Source organism: Pseudogymnoascus destructans, assembly GCF_001641265.1.
Source record: "Pseudogymnoascus destructans isolate 20631-21 unplaced genomic scaffold scaffold_12, whole genome shotgun sequence".
In the NCBI taxonomy this organism is placed as follows: Eukaryota; Fungi; Ascomycota; class Leotiomycetes; order Thelebolales; family Thelebolaceae; genus Pseudogymnoascus; species Pseudogymnoascus destructans.
The window spans coordinates 239465-264277 of NW_020167531.1; the positions used below are offsets into that span (position 1 = coordinate 239465).

Consider the following 24813-nt stretch of genomic DNA (forward strand, 5'->3'; position numbering starts at 1 on the left):
TGCGCCGGTGGTGGTACGGCGGTGACTACGGCGACGGCGACGGGTCAGCGACGGGGGTGAAAGCGGCAACAAAGACAAAAGTCAGGCATTTAGAGATTCTAATAAAAGATGTGAATACGGGGAAGCCGTTGAAGGGTTTCTTTGCCACGGTGGCTATACTATACAGATACAACAACAGCATCAGACAGCATCAGGCAGTGCAGGCAGGTGCAGCAATATACAGGCGCCTGTGCTGAGAGTGCCGTAGCCATACTCCACACAGTACTCGAGTAAGACAATATGATGTGTGTGTACGTGCACAAGTCCCACTCCTCTACCCCGCCCAGCTGCAACCAAAGCCCGCGGTCGTCGTCATCGCCCATCCCCATCCACTTTCTCATCCTGCACAGCCTCGTTCGTAAAGGTAAGTTACTCCTCGGAAGCACTCCTGCACCGCGCGCGTAGACTGTAATGTACACCCCTCCCCGCCCAAGTTACCTAGCATAGGTATGCGCAGCAGAAGGCGTAGCGGAGAGGGTTGGGATATATTCGTTTAGCACGATGTGCCGCCATAGTAACTATCCCAGGGTAATCTTTCCCTTCGTCTTCGCCTCGATATCCGCAATAAGCTCACCAGCCGACGTAACATATCCGCACTCCTTCAGGGAATCCATCCCAATGACCATCCCCACCCATGCCCCCTGAAGATCGAACGCCATCGACCCTGAGTCCCCTGGCTCTGCAAATTGCTTTATTCCTGTTGCGTATGTGAAGGCCTCGAATTCCATGGATTTCATTCCATTCTTCCAGTGAACTACACGTTTCTTTTCCCCAACCTCGCCAACAGTAATCCCGGTCGTTCGGCCCTTTTTCGCTACCCACGATCCTGGCATGAGCTCGTGTATATCAGAAACCTTGTGCCCTGGCCCGACCTTGTAATTTTCAAAACCCGGGACCTCGAATTCGTCACCAAACGCAGACCGTAGTGGCAACACATTCTCTATGGCATCTCCCGGCCCTGGAGAAGTCAAGATGATGAGCGCCCAATCCATCCGAGTCTTACTATCGTTGAGACGCATGCCAGATGAGAATGCTACATGACCAATGCTAGTTGTTGGCGTAAACCTCGACGTTACGGATGTGCGCATGGATGCTAACTCGCCATTCTTGTCCTTGCCCTTCAGAATATCCTCGTCAAGCCGTTTCTTAGTGTAGTCGATGTCCTGCCGTGACGGCCAGTCGATGTCAATACGGCGGTTCACCTTGCTTCCATTAAGGCCAATTCCAAGCCTGTCGTTATCTCGTCTCCCTTGTGGATCTCCAGAAGATATGACGTGATGGCACGTCAATATGCCCTTCTGCGGCTCTGCCTTATCGTGGGCCTTGAAGTAAACGACAGGACCTATGCTTCCCGACCGCGTGGTGCTTACTCTTGGCCCAATCGAGGCACCATTCGCCGGTGATGCAGGTACTCTTCCTTGATACCGAGCAGATTCCTCGAGCATCTCTTCAGACGGCGTGACGGCAGGTATATTAAAGCCAGGCAGAATCTCGAGCGAGATGTTAAACTCGCGTGCGGACTGGACCGACTCCATGACTTCCCGGAGTCGCTCCTCGATTAATCCCCATAGGGATACCGACTTTGGTTCGATGAAAAGGACGATGGTAGCGTTACCAGGATCTTCGTAGGCATCATAGCGCCTCCGGGAATGGCAGGCAATGCTAGTCCATAGGCTGGGACAGCTCCTCTCCACCTCTGCTTCAAAGGGTGGGGCGATCTCCGTAAGTACCTTGCAGACTTCACGATCTCGAATTGGCATCGATATGTCAGAATACATAAGATCAGGGTTGCGAATTTCGATGCGAAACTCAATGTCCACCACTGCCTCTTCAACCATGCCGAGGATATAGTTAGCGGCTGCCTCCCATCGTGTTGCGATTACATCAAGCGTTGAGAGGATGATTGTATCTCCCGCCGTCTGAGGGAAACCTCGTTGCCACATGTGGTGAACCTCTATCGTCTGGCATGAAATCCCAAACGTCCCTGCCGCCTCTATGATGCTGTCAAACAGCACCTCTGTGATGTCTCGGACCTTCGCCGAGCATCTCTTCGAGTCGTAGGGCATCGGGATTGGGAGTTTCAGAGTAGGTGCAACTCTAAAGGCATCCTTGCTTGCAGCAAATTTCTCAACGGAACATGCACCAGCTTGAGAAGTGTTAGATATATAGTCAAGGCGAGATATAACAGACTTACTGATGGGGTCAAAGTCTTCGAGCGAACTGCTCGACGCGTATTTTCTTTTTCTGCAAATGACTCCCATTTTAGGCAAGCTTAGGATCGTCCAAATCAATGGGGGGATTAAGCTGTGTCGAATATGAGTATGTAATATCAGAGTCGTAACAAGTGAGGTGCAAGAGCTAGAACTGAGAAGGTAAGACTACACGTGATGTTTATAGAGCATGAGTTAAATTATTGTAGGGATAGTTGGTAGTAGTAGTAGTAGGCTAGTAGTTAGTGGTGTGGTAGTGGTAGTGACTAATTAATGAAGAAAGAAGAAGAAGCGGTTTGGGCTAGAACTACCCGTACGGTTTGCCGCGTAGTTGCCCAGCTTCATAAGGGCTGGACTTGGTTGGTTTTACGTTTACTTACGCGTCATTCCTATGAATATAATTTAAATATCACTTAAGGAGGATAAGTCAGCCTTAAGAAGAAATCATTTAATAGTTAAATATATATTATTTATGTCCTATGAATATACAAAAATAGTCTAAAAACATTTGCACTACGAATTTGAAAGCTTCATTTTGCTATTTATAACCATAGCTACATCTGCAGAATAATCTAGCCTCATTCGAGAGCTTCGTTTCGTACAGTGTTCGGCAGATACTACCCAGGTAGTATCTGGGTCCTCGCCAGGTAAGGTAAGTATCTGAGCGACTTTGCTCAGGTAAGGTAGGTATTTACAGATACTTTAGCAGGTAGTTGAGCCTCAATTCCGTATACAAAAATGACGCTTTTGATATTTGAAATAGATAATGATATGTAACTAGAATATGTAACTAGAAAAGTGAAACTCGTGACAAATATAATAATAAAATAGACAGCCCCTATTCCTATTCTTCTGCCTCATCATCTGCATCATCACCGTCGCTGTCGGCATCTGGTAAATAACCCCAATTCCGTAAGCAAAGCAGATATCTAATTGTCGATGGCGACAATCTATTCCTTTTCTTAGTAATGATATCGCTACCATTGCTAAATACCCGTTCTGATGGTGCTGATGTCGCAGGAATTGCAAGATGGTCTCGAGCAACTTGAGCAATTATTGGATATTGATATTGCTTTGCAGACCAATATTTGAGAATATCAGTATGCTCACCAGGCCGTGGTTCAAGCATCCATCATTTCCATTCTGGTTCTTCAAATGATATACCCTCTGATGCAAATAAATCTTCATCAGAATCTGGTTCTTGCACTCTAGTATTTGCATTTCCTAATGCATCTGCAAGAGCTGTTTCACGTTCAATACGCTCTGTATCAAGATGATATTGCCGTGTCTTATATGTTCTACAAACATCTTCAAACTGTGCTCTTGCCCGTGTGATTCGTACATGATCTGTACTATCTGGATATATCTTTTTAAACACTGTATGGTTCATCCGTGGATCGCAAATTGTAGCTACAGCTGAGTGCTTACATTGCTGATTTGTTGCAAGAGTATAATACGCGTGAAGCTTTTGATAAGCTACTGTGCATGCAATACCAATTGCTGAGTGCTCGCCAACTTCTTGTTGCATCTTCTTAACTTTATTTATCATTTTAAGATAAAGTGGAATAGCAAAGTTAAGTGACGGATATGTATCACTTTGTAGCCGTCTTGATGGTTTGAGAAATATTAAGAACAGTCGTTCAAGATCTTTAATAACAGCCCAATCTCCTGTAGTTAATGCAATATCTTTCATACTAATATCAAGCTGTTGTGTTATGCATACTGCTGTGATTGGTATTTGGAGTTTTAATGCTGTATCAAGCATACGATGTGTTGAATTCCATCGTACTGGCATATCAAGTGATAGTTGCTGTGGTTTTAAACCTATAGCTTTGACTTGTCGTTGTAAAGCATCCTTCCATGCTCGTCGATTACGAAAGACATAGATATGTCTTCGTAGCTTTGCAAGAGCATTCATGACTTCCACATGACTATCTCTACTAAATGGAATCCGAGCTGCACCTTGCTCACACCGGTATGTCTCTGTCTCTACATCTGGTTCTGCTTTTAAACTCGTAAGAGCGGCTTGAACTGCGAGATTTATGATATGTGCAATACACCGGACATCGCCTTCTTTGACAGTAAATGTCCAAGGTTGTTGAGTTGATGTTTGGGCGTTGCTAGCCAATTTCTCATATTCTGAGAGCATCACAGTATTTGATGATGCGTTGTCTCGGGTGCATGTAAAGATAGCGCCTGTAATAGCTATACTATCTGTTACAGCTGCTAATTGCTGAGCTAAGTATTCACCGCTATGAATAGGCTCTTGAAGATGTATCACATCAAGCAATTTTGATTTCTGCTGCCATTTATCATTAATCCAATGAGCGGTAACAGCAGCATACTCTGTATAGTTCCGTGCAGACCATGCATCTGTCGTTATGGATATCCGGCCTCCATGTATAATATGAGAATGGAGTTCAAGCTGTAGTATGCCTCGGTGATATGAGAATTGGCGTTGTAGTTCTCGGTGCAATGTTCTTGACGAAAGTGATAACACAGATGGACTTAAGAACTGTACTAATTGACGATATGAATAGCTTTCGATAATGCGTAAAGACAGGTTATTAGATACTATAAACGATAGCACTAACTCTCTATATTTGGCTGGATTGTTTGTTGGTCTTGATTCATGGGTCGCTGGTCTCTGAGGCTCAAAAAATGATGATGTGCTGCTAGATTGACTTGAAGGCGCTGTATTCTTGTGTTTAAGAGCATCATAGATTCCTTTATGCTTAAGACTATAGTGTTTCCAAAGATTGCCAGTTGAAGCAGCAGCTTGAGCATGGGTTTGAGCTGCGGGCGAGTATCCGCAATTAGGCTGCATACAGCATACTTTGATAGTTGGCGGGTTGCTCTCAAGTAGTATTCTTGAATATAGTTCCTTCGTGAACAGCAGCGACTGCGTTGGCGGTAGCATTTGGCTAGGCGGGTGTAGACGGACAGGAATTGGATTTGATTGCTGAAAAGGGGTAAAAAGCCCTGGTAGGGCTGGCTCATCGTGAGGATTATAGCCATCAAGGTCCGTCGGCACGTCTGACAACGGAGAGTCACTCATTTTCACGGCAATTATCACCATATCAAGCATGAAGACGAGTATTTCAACGTTAGCATTTGTGCGGCTTGGCTACACTTGGCAATACTTGGCATGTATCTGGGTAAGTATCTGAAAATACCGGGATACTCAGGTATTTTGAGAATGAGCCCAGGTAGGTAATTACCCAGGTAATTACCTGAACACCACAGGTAATCAGGTATCTGTGCCGCACACTGGTTTCGTAGTGATGTCCCATTCACAACCCCATTGCATGGATGCGAGCAGTAACCAAGAGAAACGCAAAATCTAGCCTCTCCCGTCCCCCCCCCCAACGCCCACATAACACCGCTCCTCACTGCGTTCGCTAGCAAAGTAATCCTCCCCCCCGAAATATGCTGCTCAACGCCTGTCCATGTTGATCACCTCGCACCAGCCAGACAAGACATGACGACGGTAAGAAACTCAACCGGCTACGCAGGGCGCCTAAGCATTCTTAAACGCTCACTGTACCCCTATCCGACCTTTCCCATCCGGAGCGTTGATATGCCATGATTGCCTAGAAGCCTCGATTCCATGTAGAGACCACGGCTGAAATTCGCCCCTTACTACCTCTTTGCCTGTCGCCTTGCTCAAGGACGCTGCTCACGCCTTCCTCGCCGCAAGACCAGGGTTCAAGGCCGAAGCTCATCCTCATCTAGCTCCCTCGTCTCAAACACGGAAAGGATTGGGACGTCTGCGGTGTCGGCATGCCTCACCCATCAAAATCTGGTTCTGTCCGTCCTTCCCAATCTGATTATCAAGAATTATCGCGTCAACCGCAGCGTTAGATATAAGCCAGTAAACTTTCACAACCTGCGTTTGCCCTCGACGGTTAAGGTTCTATAGGCATTCCATCTGGATGAGAATAGAGGACTCCGGGATATTAAACCTGGTGCCCCGTGCCTGGTGTGATGAGTCAGACAAAGGTAGCTAACCATGTTAGCCACAATCCGAGGTCTTCAAAGGGTAGTCTTACCTGGAGCCCCATCCTGGAATGTCTTTAGCGCTGCTGCCCTATCGCGGGGCGGAAGTATGCCATCATATTGCACACAGATTTTCCCTTCATCCTTTAGAATAAGGGCGACGATATCAAGGGTCTTCGTCTCCTCGGAGGTAGCAGAAACTCTCTGGTCAGGATAAAGGCTACGGACAGTTTTAGTTTCGTGTTTCGTGCCCATCGATAGTGAGACTTACTGTTGGGCTTCGCGAAATACCTCTAAGAATGCCTTCATCCTAGCTGACTCACCTGCCGTGCCGTCTCTGCGGATTGCTTCCAACCATTGCGACCTTGATCCAACTATCTGAATGCGCGGCACCTCCTCTCGGTGCTTAACTTTCTTAACATCATACTCGTCATCGTCTGGGACGTCATCGTCATCGTCATCGGAGCTGCTGCTGTCATCTGAGCTGCTGTTGTTAGACGTATCTTCGTCTTCGTCCTCGTCCTCTACCATCCAGCCAAGAAGCCCTGGGACATTTTCGCTATCTTCTCCGGCTTCTCTCTGTCTGATCTTGATGGTAGTATCAGGGTGCGTCGCCTCCTGATTGCACGGACCACGAGAGTCAGTGCAGTCTTGTCTGCATTTCTCTTCTTGCCCTTGCCCTTACTAAAAGCTTTGCGGTACTTCTGCGCCTAGTAGTCAGAACGCCTCAATTCGTGGCGTCGAGTTCAAATGGGACATCTTCGACGGTGACGCCAGGTAGAGCCAACACATCATCGGGTCGATTGCAAGGTATAGCAGAAACTTCTGCAGACGTCTGACCTTGGCGGGACTAGGGTTGGCCTTCAAGTCCGGTCCCCAAAGGTGTTGGTGAAAGTACCGAACTTGTTAAAGGGGTGGCCTGGCAACATTCGTACGAGTCCGTGAATATCCGACCACCTGTTATCAAGCATGGTTCCCAGCGTGTTTTATATATTGAGCCTCGTCAACTATAACCCCAAAGCCGCGGCCCCTCTCCTCATGGATCTTGGAGAAGAGTGATGCTTGCGGTCGTGGCATCTGTGCGCCTTCCATGAAGCGCTGTAGGCTAGTGTATTCCTTCGCCGCCACCAGCAATATATGCCACCCCACCCTTCCCATCCAGTCCCTCAAAATCCCACGTCGGTTTTCCAGTCCCCTCCTCAATCTCTCTTAATTCATCCTCGCGCTTCTGCTTCGCTGCAGCTTCCATCCTCGCTGCAGCAGCCGCCGCAGCCGCAGAACGAGGGTTTAAAGGCTCGGAGTTCGGATGTTTATCAGGTTTCGCCTTCGAGGCTCTTGCTTCGGAGGTGCTGGTTTGGACGCAGGTGCAGATTTCGAGGGAGCGGGTTTGGACGCCGCAGCTGTGGTTTTTGGAGCAGGCTTTGCTGCGGGTTTCGCTGTTTTGGCGGCTTTTGCAGCTTTTGCAGCCGCCTCTCTTTCTTCCTCGGCTTGTTGCTTTCGCGCTGCCTCTTCGCGTCGACGAGCTGCTGCTGCGACTGCTTCGCGAGGATTGAGGGGTTGCACGGGTTCGGGTTCAGGCTCGGGCTGTTTTAGAGGTGTTGGTTTGACGGGTGCTGGTTTCGCAGCTGGTTTAGACTCGGCGAAAGTGACGTTTGGTGTTTTGGAAGGTGCAGAGGCAGGTGCGGATTTAAGAGCTGGTTTGGCAGGTTGCTTCTGTGTAGTAGCAGGTGGTTTTGCGGAAGATTTCGCTGTGCTAGCCTTCATCTTAGTATCCTTCTTCGCCTTCGCCTCTTCCTCCCGCACCTTCTCCGTCTCCCTTCTCCTCTCTGCCGCCTCAGCTGCCGCGCTCCTAACGCCCCTAGTTTTGTCCCTCGCCTCGCTTTCCCTCCTTTCTCTCGCTTTCCTATCCTTCACTAGCTTTTCCGCCCCCTCCCTCTCCATTCTAGCCTTCTCCTCTATAGCCCTTTGACGTGCTTCCCGAACTCGATCAGCCTTCTCCCTCTCCCATCTTGCCGCCTCCTCTCTCTGTCTCTCTCCCTCCTTCCCCTGCCTCCCCTTCGAACCCTCATCTCTCTTCTTCGCCACCTCCGCAGCCGCTCGTCTAGCTTTCTCAGCCTTCACCCTGTCGTCTCGCTCCCTCCTATCCCTTGCTTCCCTGTCCCTAGCCAACTTCTCCTCTGCTGCCCTCTCCAACTCCTCCCTCTCCCTAATCGCCTTCTCCCTCCTCTCCCTATCACGTTCTCTCTTCTCCCTTTCCCTCCTCTCCTCATCCCTCCTTAAGTGCTCCCCTCTCCGTAGCTGCGCGTCCTTACTCCCCTCATCCCTCTTCCTTGCCGCCTCGGCCGCCTTCTCCCTAGCAAACGCAGCTTTATCCTTGTCCTCCCTCCTCGCCCTCCGTTCCCTAGCCTCTCTTCCCCTCTCTAACCGCTCTCTTTCCTCACGCTCCTTCTCTCTCTTCTCTCTCTTCTCTCTCTCTGCCTTTTCCTTCGCAATAAGGTTCTTATTCTTCTTCTCCCATGCCTTTCGCGCTTCTTCCTCCTTTAGAGCTCGTTTTTTACGCTCTTGCTCACCCTTCGTAGCTGCATCGCGGCGAGCTGCTGCGTCGGCTGCTGCGCTCCTGCTTGCCCTTCCGGCGTCGAATCCACGGGATGGGGCACTGCTGCCGAGGGTGTGGCTGCTCCCTGCGGCAGCGTCGAAGCCACGTGCCGCAACACCGGTGCGGACGCGTGTTGCAGTACCAAGAGCAGCGGGTTTAGTGCTAGACGCAAAACTTGACATAGAAGGGGAGCGCATGGGGATGGGGGCCCTGTTCATCGCCGCTTTGGCAATAGCTTCCTGTGCCGGCGTCCGCGGCGGTCTCGCAGTCGCGGCACCACCCCCTCCACGCGCCCTAGTGCACCTTCCTCTTGCGGTGCCGGTGGTCCGTTTCCCACCGGCTGCCTTCGCATGCAGGGCCATAGCCTCGATTCTGCGAGACCAAGGAAGTTTCGAAATGTCCAGTTTCTGTTTCCCCCGGACATCTTTCCCCTTTCCAGTAGAGGAGCGGCGGATGAGGAAGGGGAGTCCGTCGAGCTGGGAGGTGTTGATTAGGTCGGGATCGTGGTCGGGGTAGAATTGGATGTAGTTCCCGCGACCGGTGCTTTGGTCGCCTTGGGGTTGGTCTTGTTGGAAGGGGGGGAGGCCGCCGTAGTCTCCTATGCTGTCGCCTCCTCTATCTCCTCCGCCACTACCACCGCTAGTGCCTGGTGGTCCGTCCCAGCCATCGTTGTAGCCTCCTTGTGGGGGGTTGGAGGGGGGATAGGAGGGGGTTTGGGAGGGAGGGTAAGACGGAGGGTAGGATGGAGGATAAGACGGGGGGTAAGGAGAGGGATATCCTGCTGTGACGAAGGGGGGGTAGGAGGAGTCGAAGAAGTCCGAGAAATTGAAGCCTGGGAACCAGGAGTCGAAGGATGACCAGAAGTCAGGGTAGTATGACATCTTGTGGGTTGTGGTGTGCGTCGATGGTTGAATGATGGCGTGGGGGTTGTGTGTAAGAGATTTGCCAGATAAAGTATAGTGGGAGAGGAGAGGGCGGGCTATATGAGATGTTGGGTAGAGAAGTGATTGAATTGAGGGTGAGTGGTAATGGTTGCGGATTCGGAGATGGTGTTGTGAATAGAGGGACTGAGAAAGTCAGGTTGGACGAGCAGATGATTCTTATCATGATTGCACTTGCATATTCATTCAATATTGATAGTTCACCCACGCCCTCACTCAACTCGTGCGGCTACCAAAGGTAGTGTTTTTATTTGATTGTATTCTTGCTATAAAACTCTTGCGATGACGATCCCTCTTTGATATCTAACGTCTGTCCTTACCCCCCAAGTGACAAACTATTTCTACTACACCAAAATCTCTCTACTCCTCCGAATCGAGACCGCCAAACATGGTCTCCATCATTATACCCGTAATCTGATACGGGTCCGCGTTACTCGCGGGCCTCCTGTCCTCGAAGTATCCGAAACCCTTGCTACCGCATTCCCTGGGAATCCTGACCGACGCACCACGGTCCGCAACACCATACGAAAATGTGTCAATGCTGCCGGTCTCGTGACGGCCCGTCAGACGCAGCGTGTTGTCCTCGCCGTAGACGGCGATGTGCTCCTTATGGCGAAGCTCGAGCTTCTTGATCGCGGCCTCGATGAACTTCATGCCGCCGGGCTTGCGCATATCGGCGGACGAGAAGTTGGAGTGAAGACCGGCTCCGTTCCAGTCACCGGGGATGGGCTTGGGGTGGAAAGAGATCTTGGCGCCGAACTCCTCCGCGATGCGGTGCAGGAGGAAACGGGCAATCCAGAGGTGGTCACCCACTGCGTTTCGTTAGTTTTGATTATGATGCAATGGATGGACGTTAGGACTTACTCTCAATTCCGTCGCACGGGCCGACCTGGAACTCCCACTGGGCGGGCATGACCTCAGCGTTGGTGCCGGAGATCTTGACGCCGGCATTGAGGCAGGCCTTGTAATGCGCCTCGACGATGTCACGGCAGAAGACCTTGCCAGTACCGACACCACAGTAATACGGGCCCTGGGGTCCAGGGTAGCCGTTCACGGGCCATCCGTAAGGACGATCCGACATGTCGAGGAGGGTGTACTCCTGCTCAAGACCGAACCACGGCTCCTGGGCCTTGTGGGTCTCCATCAGCTTCGCCGCCTCGTGGCGGTGGTTGTACTTGTTTGGGGTTCCATCAGGGTCCCAGCACTCGCACAGAACGAGGATGTTGGGGTCGCCGCGCATTGGGTCGGGGAAAATGGCGACGGGGCGGAGGTAGATGTCGGAGTCGCCACCGGGGGCCTGACCCGTCGACGAGCCGTCAAAGTTCCATTCTGGGAGGTCGGCGAGATTGATCTTTCCGTCGTCGGGGACCTTGAGGATTGTCTGTGTGTGATGCGTTAGGAAAAGTCTCGGTGGTGGGGGTGGGGCAAATGGGGGGAAGCGACTCACCTTCGATTTCGAGCGCACGCCACCGAAAGAATCGATCCAGATGTACTCGGCCATCGCCGTGCCCTTCTGGTCGAGGCTCATGTACTTGAGCAACTATAATGGCGGTTTGTCAGTAAACCATATTTATTTCATATTTATGTCCTATCTATTTCGTGGGGTTGCGGAATCGGTGGTCGGGCGGGGTCGGGGCGAAGGCCGTGGTCGCAACAAGCAGGTAAAACTCACATTTGCCGTATATGACACCGTTGATGATGTGTTCGCCTGGGAGTCATGGTCAGTCAAAATCCTGAAAAGAGAGATAATATAGAGGGTGCACTGAGCGCATTGGGAGTCTATCGTGCCGGGTCAAACTCACCATGACTGCGGTTGTGTGTGAAGAAACGGAAAACGCGTGTGTGGGGGGCGACAAAAAAGTCTTTGGGTGTAAGCTGGAGGAGTCAAACCGGTGGCTTGAAGAGTGTCGACTGTGCCGACAAAGAGGTTGATTTAGTGTATTAAGAGTATAGAAGTCAAGGATAGGAGCAAGAGTCGGAGCTGAGGGGAGATTTCGGTAGTAAATCGGATTGGTGGTGACAGGTAGAGAGGAAAGAATTGAAGGGAATGAATCATCTTTAAGTGGGAAGTGGGAAGTGGGATGTTGGGATGTGGGATGTGGGATGTGGGATGTGGGATGTGGGATGGGGATAGTGGGATGGGGATAGTGGGATGGGGATAGTGGGTGGGATAGTGGGTGGGATGAGGGAAATACTGGGTGAGTGTAGTGGGAGTGTAGTGGGAGTGTAGTGGGAGTGTAGTGGGAGTGTAGTGGGAGTGTAGTGGGAGTGTAGTGGGAGTGTAGTGGGAGTGTAGTGGGAGTGTAGTGGGAGTGTAGTGGGAGTGTAGTGGGAGTGTAGTGGGAGTGTAGTGGCAGTGTACTGGTAGTACTAGGAGTAGTGGTGGTGTACTTGCCATGGTACGGGGAGTGGTACCAGGAGTGGTACGGCGGGAATACCGTGGTACGTACCTAGCGAAGAGGGAATTGCTGTTTCGTCTGGGACAGTAATAGACACGGTACAAATAGAGACAAATAGAGACAAATAGAGACAAATAGAGACAAATAGAGACAAATAGACAAAATGTGTATCTGAGGCGTATCTGAGGCGTATCGCACTCCGTATGAGAGTACTTCACTAAACTACACTACAAAGAAAACGCCCCGCCGCCACGGGCTTATCGAGCCAATCACGGTCTCCCCACAAACTAAATCGCCCAACTAACCTAATCTCTACCTAAGGTACGGACTCCGGACTCCGGACCCTCTGCCCTATCAGAGAAGTGTATCACGTGACACTCCACGGTTTGCTTGGAGCAGTCGTTGTCGGGGAATTCTAGTTTGCTACGGAGTAGATTCCTCGTATATATATCGTATAACCTTACCTTACACATATAAAAACCCTCTTTTGAACCTTCCAGCCCAATACATCTTGCTGCCTCGCCGGATTTGATTTTCTTCATCTCTTTCTCTCACCGCATCCACTTCAATCTGGCCCATTCCAGCCCAATAGGACCGTGTCCCCTGGCACCTCAATACCAGCCCAAACCAATCCGAATGAGTCGATAGTAATCTCAACGACCTGCAGTCCCGCCAGGCTAAGGCTAGAAGGTACGTCTATCTATGTAGCCTCATCAACTCCCTCGTCCCTCGTCACTCGTCAGCCAGCCTCCTTCCCCAGAGTCGCTCCCCCCAGAACCCCCCACTTACTACTTATCACTTATCAGAACCAATGACACCCCCACTACCCCTTTCGTCGATCTGACAGCCACAAATCCCTGATCAAAGAACTCAACCTCACCCCCCGCAGTCTTCGGATCGTCGCCTGAGCTCTACCATTGACCTCGCTACAAATGCTATATCTGCGTCTAGCCCGCCGCGCGACGGATGGCCGCGAGACGGATGGCCGCGAGACGGATGGCCGCGAGACGGATGGCCGCGAGACGGATGGCCGCGATGAAGGCTTTGGCTTTGGAGCATGGGTGGTTTTCGAACGCCGGAAGGTGAGAAAGGGGTATTATAAAATCACTGCTTGAATTATACAAAGCCTAACCTATCTATAACCCATATACCACATCACATCCGCCAAAGCTAATGACATCCGCCAAAGCTAATGGTACATCTCATCATAACCCTACAACCTTCTCGAATCCAACCGCTGCACCAGATCCACATACATGTCGCGCAACAACTCAAACATCCCCGCCAACCTGACAATCTCCTCGTCGGCTAGGTGTGCAGGATATCTGCGAGATGAAGGGCCCAGATGAGCTGACTGTAAAGCCGTCGCTTGCGTGACGCGTGCCGGATTTTGCGTGGTAGTTGGAGGCGTAGGTTCGTGGCTGCTGCCGGATTCCTGCTGTCCGGCTGCTTGGTCAGGTGGTGTCGGGAAGCGGAATCTTGCAGGTCGGCCGTCGGGGTAGAAATAGTTGCTCTCTGGGATTTCAGGTAAGGTGGAGATGGGTTGGTGGGTTGCCTGGCGGTCGCTGTGGGGGTATGAGTTTTGAGGATGCGGCGGGATAAAGGGGGTGTTGTAGTGCGTGAATTGGGGGTGGGGTGCTGGGGAGGGTGTTGGTAATGGATGCTTGGGAATTCGTGGGGTGGGAAAAATTGAATCGTGGTGATGGTAGGTTGTCCTGGAAAGTGGAAGGGTGAGGCGAGAGGATGGGGGGGGTAGAATGTAGGGAGATGATGAGGCCCTTGAAGTGGATGAAACCCGTGAGCAAGCCTATCAGTATAGGCTTGCCGCTGTCCTCTTCTTGTAGCATTTCTTCTTGCAGTAATTTCTCCTGTAATATTTCTTCCCCCAGTATTTCTTCCCCCAGTATTTCTTCCTGCGGTGTTTCTTTCTGCAGTGTTTTCTCTTGCAGTTTCTTCACCTACGGTTGCAGAGCTGTTGCCGTCATTCTCGACATTTTCGCATTGATTGGAATGTGCATGAGAGCCATTCCGAGAACTCTCGGGTATAGCAGGCTCAAGTGGCTCACCCAGCCCACGGGCTGGAGCTGGATGATCCTTCACCTGCTGTCCGTCGCCGTCACCACGCTGCTTTTTCGGTGTATTCCCGCTGGGAGAACCCAAAGGCTTCGGCGCTGACGACGCCCCGTTGGGAGGAGCTGCATCTTCTGGCACCTTGGAGCTTGAAGCTTGGTTTACAAGATTATCTTCCAAGCTTCCTCTCACCTCACCAACCCACCCACCGTGGGATTCTGAGTGTGCCGTGCACGAATGGCTATACGGCGCATTTGGTGGCCCATTACAGAGAAACGCCTGGTACCGAGTGCTGAAGTAGCCACCACTCCAAGGCTCTGGGGTCGAGGCTTCTGGACTCGCGGGGCGGATGCCGGTACACTGCGGGGGATCCGCGTTGGTGTCAGCATCGGTAATGGGACGGTCCCGACAGGGGCAGCTTCCGAGGACGTAGTCGGGTTCTGGGTTCTCGATGCGGTGGGGCGGGCCGAGTGTTTGGACGTAGTCGGCTGGGGTTTCGTAGAATAGTGGGATGGAGCCGTGGCTTTCGGAGTCGGAGTGGTAGTGATTTCGAGGGGTAGCATCGCCATCTTCAACTACTTTTCCTTTGCCCTTGTCTTGTCTTGTTTTCGTTGGCGTGTCTGCTTCGCGTTCATCGTCGCTGTGGAGACCCCGAGCCGGAGCCCTTTCTTCTTCACCAGATCCATTCCCCTTGTTCTTATCCGCACCTCCTCTCAAGCCAATGTTGTCAGCAACCACCTTACCACCATCATCCTCACTCCCTCTCCCATCACCCGCAGTGATCTCAATCACCACCCCTCCCACAAGCACAACCTCCACCCTAGCAACCCTCTTCCACATAATCACTAGAGAACCCCTAATATCCCTCACCCGCACCGTAAAGCTATTCCCCTCCTCAGCGCCTCGCAAATCGACGCTGTAGTCCGCGACATCGATGTATCTCGATACAGCCTTTTTGGGATCATCGTGGATCACATCAAGAATATACGGTTTTGTCTCACCAGGCCCAAGAATAAAATCCTGGTTAGCCGGTTGGGCGTTGAGCTGGGCTACTGCTTCTTCAGCATCTGATGCAGCCCCTATCGTGCCCTCGTCGTCGCCGTCGTAGAAACCACTCGGTGAATCTCTTCCTATCTTACCCGCCTTGTTTAATTTGGCATCCTTCCCCTTCAAGTTGAGCTCCCATTTATCACCACCTTTGAACTCAATCACAGACCCCTTGACGCCTCCCCACCCGCGCCTGATCTCGTCACACCCGCCGTTGCTCCTGATCTCCCTCATTCCATAGCCTCCCCCCAGCAACCCAATCTCAGTCGTCACCTGTACTTCGGCCACATCATTAAACTGTGCACCGACTGTGCCCTGTGGCGTGAGAAGCTGTATTACCGAGGGATCAGGAATGAATTCCAGGGAGCCTACCCTATAGCGTCGTCGGCCACGATAGGACACATCTCTAGCAGGCGGCTTTCGAATACATACTGGCTGCGGGGCCGGCAAGCGATGGATCTCCCTCCCCGGCCCAGGAGGCACAAACCTCACAACCTCATCGCTGCTGTGCTGACTCTCGCTCCTCCCTGGCGCTAAGGGAAACTTGACTTCACAACCAACGGGCACTACCTTATCCTCACCATCACCTCCCCTCCCATGAATATCCCTATTCTCGCCCTCGTAGCTGTTACGGAACACAAAACTCCCCCGCTTCATAGGTGCCGCCTGCGAATTATGGAACGAAGGCACGAATGGCCCAGCTCGTCGAGGCCCCTCATCTCCTGTCGCTGTCCCAGAATCGCTGAAATATCCGTCATGGTGGGGATCTGAGTCGAGATCGCAGTACGCACAATCGCATGCCTTGCGTTTGCCCTTATTGTTTTCCTCAACTGCACCGTTGTCGTTATTGCTGTGGTGCTCATGGTCAGGAGGTCCAATCCGTACACTCTCGCCCAAATCTTCGCTTCCGCGGTCGAGATAGGCCCGGCTGGCCCATAGCGAACTGAGGGATCTGGCTTCGCTCCCCGATCCAACATCGCCGTCTGCGTAGAAATCCTCATCGGCTGGATTGCCTATCTCAAATCCACTTGAGTTCATAATCTCATCTAGCGATCCCATCACACCGTTCCTTTCCACATCGCCATGTGATTCTCCCACCCCAGTTTCAGGACGGAGACACAAAACCGGGCGTGGTGCCCCAGAATCATCTTTTGGCGGTCCAAAGATTTCCGGAAGTGGGATCGGAGAGCCGCTGTCATCAACGGGTTGTATAGCGAGCAGCCCAGGGTAGTTGCTTGCAACCGGGTATGAAGAGAACGGGTGCTGAGGGAAACTAGGGCCAGCGATAGGGGTACCCGGCGGCGTGTCCGCGCCGTCCAAGCCAAATATTCGGTCTGGGAGAGGTAGCGGAGGTCTTGGCGTAGGTGGGCGAGGCCATGGGGGGCTTGCTGAGCCCGGCATTGTGGCGATGGGCGTGGTGGGAGGGCTGGGTGGAGAGATTGCGGCTGGGGCGCCGGCTGCTGGGGTAGGCGTGGATGTTGAGGTAGAGAGGGGAAAGGTGATGATGGCGGAGGTTGTGGGTTGAGCTGCGGATGAGGAGTCGGTCTCATATCCTCCTACTGGAGGCTGTGACGGTGCAGGATTGTGAGAATCCATTGTGCTGTTTAATGGATGAGGTCTTCAAGGTGGCGTGTGCAAAGGTGTTTTAAATTGATGGGTATCTTCAAAACCTTGCGATGATAGGTATGTTGAAGGCAATATAAAAAGTCGAAGTTAGGATGTAGAAAATATGATAATGGACCAAGGCCACCAAGACCCAGGACCGAGACGAGAGGTGATATATGACATCTTTGACGTGGATGAATGGGTTGTCAGTGAATGGTTTCGTGAGATAAACATACCACGCATGGTGAATGACGACTTACCTATGACTCCTCTAAAATAAAAGCAACAGACTAGAAGCATTTACTATTTTTTTGTTCGGTATATGGGGTGGCAGATGGATAAATAATGTAACGTATCTCACACGCGAGCGCATCACCCGGCCGAGCGCATCACAAACTCGCACCCCATAGGTATAAGAGCCTGCCAGCACGCTAGGGCAAGAAAATCAATTAGAACTACTCGGAATCACATCTACTATACACGTGCGCGCATTATGTCCACTGTTGCCACATGTCCTACGGCGCCGTTCTCTTGTCTTAACCCTCCTCGCCCGGCCACCCCGCACCCGCATTTCCTCCATTACCTGCTGCTCAACGTCCTTTTGGCCTTGGATGTCTTGTCCCTCTTGTACAGTAAGTGATTCTCCAAGCCTGACACGGGCTATTTTAGCCCTTCTCCGCTTGCTTAAAGTATGGTTTGCATCTTGGAGTTTTGCTACCTCACTTGTAACGAGGACGACCGAGTGCATTAGATTCTGTGTACTCTTCCCTAATTGATTGCACGAAAAACTGATGTTGGTGAGCTGTTCTAATGGTTTCTAATGCGGCTTTTAATGAATTTAGACTGAGAAACTGTTAGAAGTATCCGTAAGTAGAACTTCTCACCTGCAGTCAGGCTGCAGTGATACATACGACCAACATTCCGGTCTAAGGCCCTCTTGGGGGCGTCCATTTTCGCATAGCTTTATTCTAAACGAACCGCTAGGGGAACTCTGAATATAGAAGGGCCTGCCCATTAGTATATGTAGCGTTATACCAGAAGAAGCCGCTTAAAGTCGAGTCTGTAGATAGGAGTCTCGCAGCAAGCTCCTGTGAGGAAAGCTCCTCCTAGAAATATACAGTCTAGCAATTCTCTAAATGTATCTCAAGATGCGTTACGGGCGGATATTCGCCATGTACAATAACCCATAATTTTAGATACTAATTCATTATTTCTCCGTAGGCCTAATATACCGCCCTTGGATATACTGGTCAATCTCATCTATAGACTTTACCACAAGGGTTGACCAGTTAGAGCCCTTATAGATATATTTGTGAATATACTTCACAGCCTGTACAGTACTGCATACTTCGACGTTCATATAGCAGCAATATTTCTAAAGCAGAAAGGGGTTGTATAGAACCACCTAACGTTGTTACGGACGACGTTCTAAGTCCGCAAACCTAGCCGTGGAACTGTAAACGTCCGCCCGTCATCCCAGTGCCTATATTTAGGGTAACCCTCGTCATTAATGATAGTAGAGGCTGTAAACGACTTTGGGAACTGCTTTGAACAGCGTAGAGGTGAAGTAGGCGTTTTACAGGCCATACATGGTGCCTGTGGGTAGTCATCTCCACATGGCTAGGCTGCGCACTGGGTACTCACGAGTCGAGTAGTAGAATTTTTACTCACCCAGCTGAGTTACTCACTCATGTCCCGAGTATTGTTGAATGAGGATTACTCACTTGCTGAGTACCTAGTATGGGTCTTGGCAACTCAGTTATATCACGTGTTTGATTAGCCATTACTTATGTTAAAAACGGGGCGCGACTTCATTGATCAAGACGCCATAACTCCATAACTCCATAACTCCATTCCCATATTGTTGATGTCCTATTCCACACTATAACCTTTGGCCTTTAGGTACCAGGTTACCAGAAGGTTGCCAGAACTCAATTCCTGGGTGAGACACATTTCCATCGATTAAGCCCACAGCTCCATGATTAAAACATCATATCCCGCAAACGCCGAACCAATATCATATCCTTTGCCTGAATTGTCACTCTCTTCGCATAAATAGCGAGAAGGTTTATCACTATAACTGTTAGTATGTCCCTATCACTATGTTTAAACATCATACTCTCAAATTCTCGAATGAGGAAGCATTCAGCAGCTTCCTGAAGAGCTAGGATAGCAGATTGCTGGAAGCGAAGATTGGACTTGAAGTCTTCTGCAATTTCCCTAACAAGACGTTGGAATGGGAGCTTTGGGATAATTAGGCTAGTATTGAGTTGCTGTCTTCTGATATCGCGGAGAGCCTTGGTGCCTATATGTTTATTAGAGAGTTCTGGTAATCCTCTGGTAATCCTCTGGTAATCCTCTGGTAATCCTCTTACCAGACTTTGCGCGGCGCGTGGCCTTCTGAGCATGATTGTTGCTAGCTTGAGATGAGCGAACTGGAGCTTTTCTTGCTGTGCCCACGGCCTTTTCCTTTCCCTTTCCACCAAGCCCAGAGCCAGCTCGTAATCCAAGTGGCATCCTTGGTGCTGTGCCACTAGTTGATCTCCTAGCAGTTTGCTTGGTACGAGCCATTTGCTAATATCAAGGTGAGTTAGTGAAGTAAACACAAGACAAAGAAGTAGATCAAAAGATATGTGTACTTACAGTGAGTTTGTAGGAAGAATATTGCAGAAGAAGAGTATAGAAAAGAGGTAGAGGTTGAAAGGTATGTGTTTTATATGAAGGTGCATGTTGTGGTGTTGCTTTTGGAACAATAATTCTTTGTAGGTGAATATTCCTTCACGAATATTTTTATTTGCAACTTTAAAATAACCACGACCTTAGAACCACCTTCCTTGGTTACTCCCTCCAATCTACACATTCTTCTTCCCTTTTGCGCCTTCACCTCTTCACTAGGACTTCAAGTAAGTTTATTATCTTGATTCTATAGCCAGAACTTCTGGCGATCTTCTGCTAATCACGTGTTTAGTATGGCGAAACGCAAGGCACCTGAAGAACTCTCCACTAATGTGAATACTATCAAAGCTCACCACCGCGTCTCCAACCTTACTGAATATGAGAAGGCTGTTCACTTAGCACTCAAGGCTGACCATGCTGATCTGAGCTACTACTTAAAGAAGTTATATAAGTCTGCAAAGTATATCGCTGCCTCTACTGAAGACAAGACATGTCTACAGAATGAATTGAAGGTTGAGCGTATTCGTGTTCGGTAAGTTCCTACTGGTAATCTCTGGTAGCCTCAATCTAACTATAAACAGGACTGAGAAGGGTACCCATGCATCTTGCATTGCGAATCAGAAAGTCAAGAATATTAGCGCCTCTTCTTCTCCACAAGCCCCACCATCTACTCCGCCCAAACAACTTCTGTCTGAGCTTGCTGCATTTGAGGGTATCTCAAGTATTCCAATCGATGACAATCATAACAGCGAATGGGAGGATACTGAGGTTGAAGACGATTTGGAGTTGGAGCTTATGTTACAGCGCGAGATATTTTAAATGACGAGGCTGTTCTACCGGATGAGCTTTCCGATGAAGAGATCACTAGCACCCAGGCTCTCTTAACTCAAGCGCACATTGATGTATGCTACCTCATAATCTGGTAATCTTCTGGTGATACTAATAGTTGATAGGCCCATGAAGAGTCCAATTTCCGCAAGTGGCAACATTTCTGGGATAGCTGTATCCACTCATATACGAGAAAGGCTGGAAAGCTGAGAAAGAAGCCTGAGCGTCTCTTTGAGTATATGCCGTGGGTTGATGTAGAGGAAGGGTACGTCTCTGATCATCCTAGCAATCTTCTGGCAATACTAATTGTTTATTATAGCACTTTTCATGAGGTTATCCCACCACATAAATATTTCTGTTTGTACGAGCAGGCAGTTTGGAAAGTGGGCCTAATTACCAGGACCTGTGCAGTGGTACCCAAAGTCTTACAATTTTGTCGACAATGGATGGTTGCAAATATCCACTCATAGTTCTAGCTTCAAAGAGGCGTTCTTACTTGTCTACTCTAAGAAGTTTGATAAGGAAAAGTGGGCTAAGGTATCAGCTGCACAGGATATGTTGTTCCTGGAGCTAGAGTAGAGGAGAACTTGAGTTGCTAAAGTTATAGCGCTGGAGTACCTTTCGCGTTGGAAAACCAGGTATTTAAGTACTTCATCGTAGCCAGACTTCTGGTAACCTTCTGATAATCGAGCAATTTGCCAAATGCCATCTCAATACTCAGAGTTGTTTGATTCTGACAGTATTCTCAGACTCTTTTCCGTCTTCTCAACGACTATCCTCATTAAATTAAGTCTGTAAGGACACAGGGCACCCAGCTCACAGTAATAGCATATGAGAGTGCGAGTCAGAGGCTAAACGGATGCTATCCTATAGGTCTACTACGAAGGATACAAAAAAGATGAAGAGAGGAACCCCCGTTGGGTCAATCTCCTTAAGTACCCGAAACGGGTCTGACTCAGCTAACCTGCCTTAACTCTTATCATGTGACCGTAACCTGCCCGACTCAGATCCTTTCCATCACTGAGGGACAGGCATCCTTACAAAGTCCCTGCAGGCCTTGAATATATTGGCAAGTTAAACCAATTCGTCAAATGGACTAAGGATACACACGATATATTCATTGAGTGGTGGAAGCTATCACGATGGTATGAACAACACTCAGATCATACTACAAAACTCCTTATGAAGATTGCATGGGATTCAACCAACTGGAGTTCTCAATACTGGAGAAGTTATCACCAAGGAGCAGACCGGCTTTCTGGAGAACCATGTGTTATTTGTACTTATTGTTCGAAGGCCCTTACGCATCCTGCAATCAAGTCTGCTGGCCCAAAGTCTATGGCAACACATCTTGCATCAGACATTTGCAAAAAGAAGTCACAGATGGGAAGGATAGTCTCTATCAAATGCGAATCAATCAAATGCAACCTCAACAAGTAAGGATTACCAGATTATTACCAGAATTATGTAGGTTAATACCTATAATAAGATCATATTCTCACACAAGAGACATTTTATGAACAAGTTCTATACACAGTTATCTTGACTCATAGCTCGTTCCGCTCAGTCGAGGATCCTCATCAAGACCCTATAAATACTTTAGGTATTAGTAGGTCTGGCCGGCCTCATCAAGCAAGGTGGAGGGATGTTCTTAAGCATATATAATAGATAATAGCGTTCTAATAATCTTCTGATAATCATGGTACTTAGATAGAGGAATATACATGATTCGTTCTCACAGCTTACTAGAGATGGCGAGAGTGATGCTAATAGATGTAATACTTTAACTTAACCATAAAACAGTATTAATCGTATGAGGGACTGTTCACATGATGCATAAATCTTACACGTGATAGCCGAGTACTCACCGGGTTTTTACAGAGTAACTGAGTATTGACCTCACTCACCGAGTCGAGTAAAAGGTTCAGCTACTCACCCAGCTGAGTAACCCACTGAGCGAGTGAGCCGAGTATTGAGCGAGTAGTGCGCAGCCTACACATGGCCCATGTGTCATAGTAGAGATAACTATGCCCGTAAGCTCGCCTGTAGGATCCTATGAAGGATCTGGTAGCTTAGCACAAACCACCTCATTAATAAGATTAGGAACATTAAAACTAAAACCCTTAATGAAGAGTATAAGATCCCACGAGCTTTTGCCTGAAGGCAGCGCAGACAGAGCACTCAGAACGCAGCCGAAAGGGCCCCGGAGGGCATCGGAACCGGCATTGTCAAAAGTTGGAATTCTACGAATCCCGTCGGCCCAGCACACGTTGCCACCCATGCACCAACACGTTCCCATCACCTACTCGTTCGTGTGGATTGTAAATATACTATCCAATTTGTCAGTACACCGTCAAATAATCCACGAGAAGGGGTCACTTACCAGACATGGAGGGGTGGTCACTGGCGTTGTTGTTGGAGACAACAAGAAGAAGTGGACGCAGCTGCATACTCATAGTCTGGCTTACAACAATGAACTCCGAATCGGGTTAGCGCAGCCATTTCTCCTTTCATACTTAGGACAGTCCAACCTGAACGCTTCGCGGATGCGATTCGGAGCCCACTCGGACCACCACGAATGTACCCCAGAGCGAACAAAGCAAACTCTGGTTTCGCACACTAAACGGAGTCGATACAGCACAGCTCTAGCATGACATACAACGCACCTTCCCGACACGGCACATAAACAGGGTTGTTACAGATGCAATTACAAACAGAATTCCTGCCAACATAGAATGCTCTTCTCACAGATACCATTCAGAGATGTTGCGGAAATGATTCTCACAGCGTGTTTCGCAGACAAAACACTCTCTTAAGAGGGGGGGTAGTGTAAGGATGCCTCCGCCCTCAGTGACAGAAAGGATCGGAGTCGGCAGGTTATGGTCACGTGGGGAGAGTTAGGGCGGTTAGCCGAGTCGGATCTGTTTCGGGTACTTAAGGGGATTGACCCAATGGGGTTCCTCATCATCTTTTTTGTATCTTTCGTAGTAGACCTATAGGATAGCATCCGTTTAGCCTCCGACTCGCACTCTCATATGCTATTACTGTGAGCAGGGTGCCCTGTATCCTTACATCATTTGCTCATCGAAGATTTTGGTTCTCTATGTGCAGTAACTTGAACTAGTGCATTATTTGTGATGCACCCTTTGTGAACTGGTCATATCTTGGTGCTGGCTTCCTGTTTTGATTTGCAAAGTGCTCCATTCGGGTTTGTGAGAGGGCGATCTGGTCTTGTAGGAATTCCCAAATATCTTTCATGTTTTGAGCTATGTCCTTATGTTCTTGAAGGGCAGTTTGGAACGTGCTATGCTCTATATCAAAGCTCATTCTTGGCTCGAAACCCTTGTTTGCAAAAAATGGGCTAACTTTTGTTGAGTCTGATGGAAGGGCATTTGCTGTGAATTCAGCCATGCAAAGATATTCAACCCAGTTGTCTTGGAGATAGTTGACATGAGCCCGTAAATATCGCTCGAGTTCTGCATTAAACCTCTCAGTTTGCCCGTCAGTTTCTGGGTGGAAGGCTGTAGACAATTTGATTGTAACTTTCCAAACTTTGCAGAGGAGTTTCCACACTACAGCTACAAACTGGGGCCCTCTGTCTGAGATGATGGAATTTGGTAAACCATGGTGTTTCCATACATGCTGGAGTAGTAACCTCGCTGTAGCTTCTGCTGTAGTGCCTTCTTTACCTGCAAAGCATGGGATAAAATGGCGCTCTTTTGTAAGTCAGCATGCTACTACAAGGATAGAATTGTTTCTCGGGTTGCTTTTGATCTCTTGCAGATATGGCAATTCTTTACATATTGAGTGATAGTCTTGTCCATACGAGGCCAGTAGTACTGTCTCTTAATGATGCAAACCATTTTTCCAATTCCAGGGTGCCCCATTGCTGGCTGGTCATGAACTTCTTGTAGGAGTTTAACTTGGATGTCCTCTGGGATCCAAACTCAATTTTGGTAGAGTAAGAGTCCATTTCTCTCTTCGCAATTGTAATGGTGGGTGCACCAGATGTGAGAATCTAGCCACCCAAGGAAGGGATGAATTTACTAAGACAACACACTGTCTTAGAAAACAGAGCCAAAGGGTCGTAGCTTAGACTATTCCACAACGCAGCAATCAGGTGTGTGATGTAGTGAAGTGGTTCAGACAAGTTGCAACAAATGTTGAGTCTGGGAACTCAGGGGTAAGTCAGAGGTTAACACCTCACTGACTTTTCAGAAACAAGGAGTAACAAGATGAATGCTTGGAAGCTTGGAAAAGACGTGGAAGTATGTGATAGTCGATTTACTGTATTGTCTGCTTGCCCTTTCTTAAGGAAAGGGCAATCCTATTTATGCTAAAGGAGTGTAGTTCTCTCATTTTCCAAGACTTTCCATGATTACCAGGCTTGGTAACTGTAGTCG

The 24813-nt window shown here is 49.2% G+C and overlaps 7 protein-coding genes across 7 annotated transcripts; 2 read left to right on the forward strand and 5 right to left on the reverse strand.

Annotated features, from left to right (window-relative positions):
• Positions 1 to 314: 314 nt before the first annotated feature.
• Positions 315 to 2412, reverse strand: VC83_06386 (uncharacterized protein). The gene is made up of 2 exons (XM_024469987.1): positions 2234 to 2412; positions 315 to 2185 (listed from the first exon to the last, which is right to left on the reverse strand). The coding sequence occupies exons 1-2, from the start codon at positions 2298 to 2300 to the stop codon at positions 558 to 560; spliced, it is 1695 nt and encodes a 564-aa protein (XP_024323472.1). The 5' UTR covers positions 2301 to 2412; the 3' UTR covers positions 315 to 557.
• Positions 2413 to 6241: 3829 nt separating this feature from the next.
• On the reverse strand, positions 6242 to 6779 carry VC83_06387 (uncharacterized protein; the record flags this gene model as incomplete). The annotated part of the gene is made up of 3 exons (XM_024469988.1): positions 6242 to 6255; positions 6302 to 6468; positions 6520 to 6779. 3 exons carry the CDS (start codon positions 6777 to 6779, stop codon positions 6242 to 6244), a joined length of 441 nt encoding a protein of 146 aa, XP_024323473.1.
• Positions 6780 to 7535: 756 nt separating this feature from the next.
• Positions 7536 to 9867, reverse strand: VC83_06388 (uncharacterized protein; the record flags this gene model as incomplete). The annotated part of the gene is made up of 1 exon (XM_024469989.1): positions 7536 to 9867. Exon 1 carries the CDS (start codon positions 9723 to 9725, stop codon positions 7536 to 7538), a length of 2190 nt encoding a protein of 729 aa, XP_024323478.1. The 5' UTR covers positions 9726 to 9867.
• Positions 9868 to 10038: 171 nt separating this feature from the next.
• On the reverse strand, positions 10039 to 11848 carry GLN1 (glutamate--ammonia ligase). Its single transcript, XM_024469990.1, has 5 exons — positions 11588 to 11848; positions 11458 to 11493; positions 11233 to 11325; positions 10650 to 11166; positions 10039 to 10597 (listed from the first exon to the last, which is right to left on the reverse strand). Exons 1-5 carry the CDS (start codon positions 11588 to 11590, stop codon positions 10146 to 10148), a joined length of 1101 nt encoding a protein of 366 aa, XP_024323479.1. The 5' UTR covers positions 11591 to 11848; the 3' UTR covers positions 10039 to 10145.
• Positions 11849 to 12657: 809 nt separating this feature from the next.
• On the forward strand, positions 12658 to 13845 carry VC83_06390 (uncharacterized protein). Its single transcript, XM_024469991.1, has 2 exons — positions 12658 to 12874; positions 12991 to 13845. Exon 2 carries the CDS (start codon positions 13117 to 13119, stop codon positions 13297 to 13299), a length of 183 nt encoding a protein of 60 aa, XP_024323584.1. The 5' UTR covers positions 12658 to 12874; positions 12991 to 13116; the 3' UTR covers positions 13300 to 13845.
• Positions 13398 to 16957, reverse strand: VC83_06391 (uncharacterized protein; the record flags this gene model as incomplete). The annotated part of the gene is made up of 2 exons (XM_024469992.1): positions 14143 to 16957; positions 13398 to 13822 (listed from the first exon to the last, which is right to left on the reverse strand). Exons 1-2 carry the CDS (start codon positions 16895 to 16897, stop codon positions 13398 to 13400), a joined length of 3180 nt encoding a protein of 1059 aa, XP_024323583.1. The 5' UTR covers positions 16898 to 16957.
• A 2918-nt stretch (positions 16958 to 19875) lies between these two features.
• On the forward strand, positions 19876 to 20989 carry VC83_06392 (uncharacterized protein; the record flags this gene model as incomplete). The annotated part of the gene is made up of 5 exons (XM_024469993.1): positions 19876 to 20114; positions 20164 to 20294; positions 20387 to 20484; positions 20536 to 20675; positions 20887 to 20989. The coding sequence occupies 5 exons, from the start codon at positions 19876 to 19878 to the stop codon at positions 20987 to 20989; spliced, it is 711 nt and encodes a 236-aa protein (XP_024323582.1).
• Positions 20990 to 24813: the final 3824 nt, after the last annotated feature.